Source organism: Cyprinodon variegatus, unplaced genomic scaffold, assembly GCF_000732505.1.
Source record: "Cyprinodon variegatus isolate N-32 unplaced genomic scaffold, C_variegatus-1.0 Scaffold645, whole genome shotgun sequence".
Classification (NCBI taxonomy): Eukaryota; Metazoa; Chordata; class Actinopteri; order Cyprinodontiformes; family Cyprinodontidae; genus Cyprinodon; species Cyprinodon variegatus.
In genome coordinates, this window is record NW_015151098.1 from 207,605 (window position 1) to 211,143 (window position 3,539).

Here is a 3,539-nt window from a genome sequence, read left to right on the forward strand (position 1 = left end):
CAGATGGCCGCTCACACTGAGCCTGGTTCTGCTGGAGGTTTCTTCCTGTTCAAAGGGAGTTTTTCCTCTCCACTGTCGCTACAAGCATGCTTAGTGTTGTGAATTGGCGCTATAAAGATAAACTGAATTGAATTTAAATTTTTACCTGAGATGAAGACGGTTCATAATAATAATAATAATAATAATCATATCAAAATAATGCAACTTAAACTAAATCAGATTATATTCTGTGTGCCAGTTGGTAAACCAGTTTTCACTTTTTAAGTGAACCGTGAACTCGCAGGCAGACCCCCTTCTCTGAATTATTTCCTCCAGTTGCTGACAGGGCGGGGTGGGAGCATCCCGTCTCCAATGGCAACCCGATAGATTACTTCCATCAATATTCACGCTGTCGGTGAGCAAGACGATCAGCGGTGTGAGCGCACTGTGGATGTATGCGCCAGTTAGATGCGTGTGAGTGTTCACCTTGCGCGGGTGTTTCGGGGAGGTGGAGATGCTGCTTTGTCATTGAGGAGCTCAGCATCAGCAGCAGCAGCATCAGCAGCAGCATTCTCCCACTCCGGCACGTCCGACTCCCAGCATGCTGCATCCTGATGCGCTCCCCAGCGCGCCCTGTCAGCTCACATGGATTTACGTGTTTCTCGTATTTTTCCACTTCGGTCTGTGCGTGTTGACTAAAGCGGCTGCAGACCATTGACTCATGTCAATGTTTAAAGCGGAGCAAAGCGGCGCGTCCCAAGAGTCAGAGAAGATAGGAGCCATCCTGCGGATGCGCCGTCGCTGCTTTGCCTCCAGCGGGAGCCCAACTCTGTCACATCCATGATTTATCCCTCTGTTTTCACGCTCCCTCCTTAGAGAGCATCCTGTCATCTGTTTGATCAACATGGAAAGGTTCCAGTCCTCCATGCGCAAACGGCTCTACAGCTTGCCGCAAAACATTGCGCAAAGAGCAACTGTGACTGAAGGCGAAGGCGACAGCGGCGACAAGGACACTAAAAGGAAAAGTATTCGGCTAAAACATTTGTCCTCTCTGTCTCCCGCAAGCAGCTGCAGGAGCATCGAGGAGGCCGGGAGCGAGGACTTGGAGAGGGACGCGTCCGCGCTGAAATCCAACTTGAACGGGGACTGCCGCTTCTTCCGGAGCAGCATCTCGTCCATCACCGGGAGGCATCCTCCGGACTCGGATCCCGCGGAGCAGCGGCGCCTCCTGCCCGAAACGGAAGCCGGGGCGAGTGAGAGTTCACCTGGGGAGCCTGGCCCCGGGGCCCCGGAGCGGGCACCGAGTCAGCCGCCCGTCTTCGACCCGTCAGCTTTCATCAAGTTGGAGGGATCGGATCAGATAATACCCGAAGATGAGCGACTGTATCAGGCCGGCTTCATGCACCGACAGTTCGGGGCAATGCTCCAGCCCGGAGTCAACAAGTTCTCCCTGCGGATGCTGGGCAGTGAGAGGGCCGTGGAGCACGAGAGGGAGCGCGTGAAGTCTGCAGGTTTCTGGATAATCCACCCATACAGTGATTTTAGGTAAATCATTACTGCAAAAACTGGATTTATAAGCTGCATTAAATCTATCAAACAGTTCTAAAACATTTGGTCTTAATTGATCCTTAGAAAATAAAAATAAAAATATAGAAACACTGTGGCTGTTTTAATTATAGAACCTGATCAGAAGCATGGAGAATAAAACCCAAACGTGTTTTGCATTTGAACTGAATTTTGGGAACATGACTTTTTATCCAAAGCTTCAAACATGTAAAATAAACCCTTACAAGTAAACATTTGATGTTAGAAAAGGACTTCAATTGCAAACAAAATCCTCTTACATCCTGGTGGTCATTGTGCTGCTCTTAGAGCACATAAGCAGGGTGTTTAAGCTCTTCTTGCTGTCCGGACTGGAGATGTGTGGGCGTGAATGTCCATGTTTTTATTCACACATGAACAGTAGGACCTACCCAACCCCACTATGTCCTTATCAGTTTTTAATGCATCCATCTATCCCATATTTAACCGCCTCATAATTCCCTATAATTTCCCCAGCCTTGCTGCACACTCCCCCTGCTCTCTGCATGCACGGACCGGATGTGTATCACCACCATCCAGGGATTTTCATGACATATAACCTTGAGGCTCACTGTCATCATATTGTATGCTGATGTGTGTCACTGCAGGGTTTTTTTTTTCTTCCCCACTCATCTGAATTGCATTTTTTTCCATGTTTTCAAGCGAAAGTAGAGGATTACAGAGAGAGGAGCAGCGGCTTGGAAATGGGGTAATCAAAATAGGGTAACATGACCATTCAAGATATTAGAAGCAAACATCAGTGGAGATTATTACAGCACAATTAGTCTAATGGAGCAGAATCGGTGTGGACAGGGAGGGGATACGCCACACAGCATGGACAGACAGAGAGGGAGTGTAGAATAAAAAGAGAGAGAGATTGAAATGAAAATGATGTGAGGAATCAGGGCGTCCAGCTGTTAACTGTGAACTTGTTTTATGCTGTGTTGGTACCTCGTGGTCTGCTGGGTCATGTTTAGTGTTAGGATGAGGTATGGCCTCTTAAGGATCTAAGATGTTTGCAGCTCTAAAGATGAATGTTTTTGTCTTTTATCAGTGAGGTTGTGCTGCAGACACTCATCCTCATTTGCAGAAATATCCTCTAGAAGGTGAACACGCTGTCAGTGGCGGTTCTAGACCAAATGAACCAGGGGCCCAGGAGGGGGCCAGCGTGTTTTCAATGGGGCACAGAAAAGCATGAAACAGGGCGAGATTCAAATATATTAAAAGAGCTGCAAAAGGGAAATTTCTATTCAATTAGGTTTAATTAAAATTCTATGTCTTATTAAGTCAATATGCATTAAGAATTTGCAAAATTTTGCATATTTTTGACTTAAAATAAAGTTGTAGGTAAATCATTTTTAAATGTCAAATCATTCTGGCTTAAACATGTATATAAATGTGCTCTTTATCAGACCATATTTTCTCATTTTTAAATAAATCCTGTCTTAAAATCTGTGCTTTTTTCTACGTTATCTTCTGCAGACCAGTTAGTTCTACGTCAGCCTGAACACCCAAATTCAGCCAATCATAAATCAACGGTCATCTGTCAATCACATTTTTTCACTCATAGCATCTTGATTAATGTGTCGCAGCTAATATACGCAATGGTTAAAATCAGAATAATTTCCTTTCCCATTGAGTTGCGTCCCAGTGTTCACGGGGATGGACGTCTGTGTCTTCAGCAGGCGTAGAGCTAACAGAACTGGCAGCGTTGCGAGGCAAGGGCTCAAACATGTACGGCTGGAAGCCTTCTACACCAAACCAAGCTTCTGCCGCCCTGGCGTCCTCTTACAATAATTTGCAAGTTAATTTATTTATAAAGGCTATTTTAATTATTGTGGTCAATTTGCGCCGTCAATCCCGGTGCATGCGCGCTCCATTTGCAGTCTGGACACTGAGGGTAAACGTCCTGCGGCTCTGACTGCAGCGCTGAGAGGGACTCCTGCGGGAGAACGGGGGGATGGGGAGGCGCCCCACGG

At 46.5% G+C, this 3,539-nt stretch overlaps 1 protein-coding gene across 1 annotated transcript in view; it reads left to right on the plus strand.

Moving 5' to 3' along the window:
- Window positions 1-613: 613 nt before the first annotated feature.
- LOC107096727 (potassium/sodium hyperpolarization-activated cyclic nucleotide-gated channel 3-like) overlaps window positions 614-3,539 on the plus strand; it is a 36,417-nt gene continuing 33,491 nt past the window's right edge. The window contains exon 1 of the mRNA XM_015393505.1: window positions 614-1,524. Coding sequence (XP_015248991.1) covers window positions 884-1,524 — 641 coding nt within the window. The 5' untranslated portion in view covers window positions 614-883. The remainder of the gene's footprint in view (window positions 1,525-3,539) is intronic.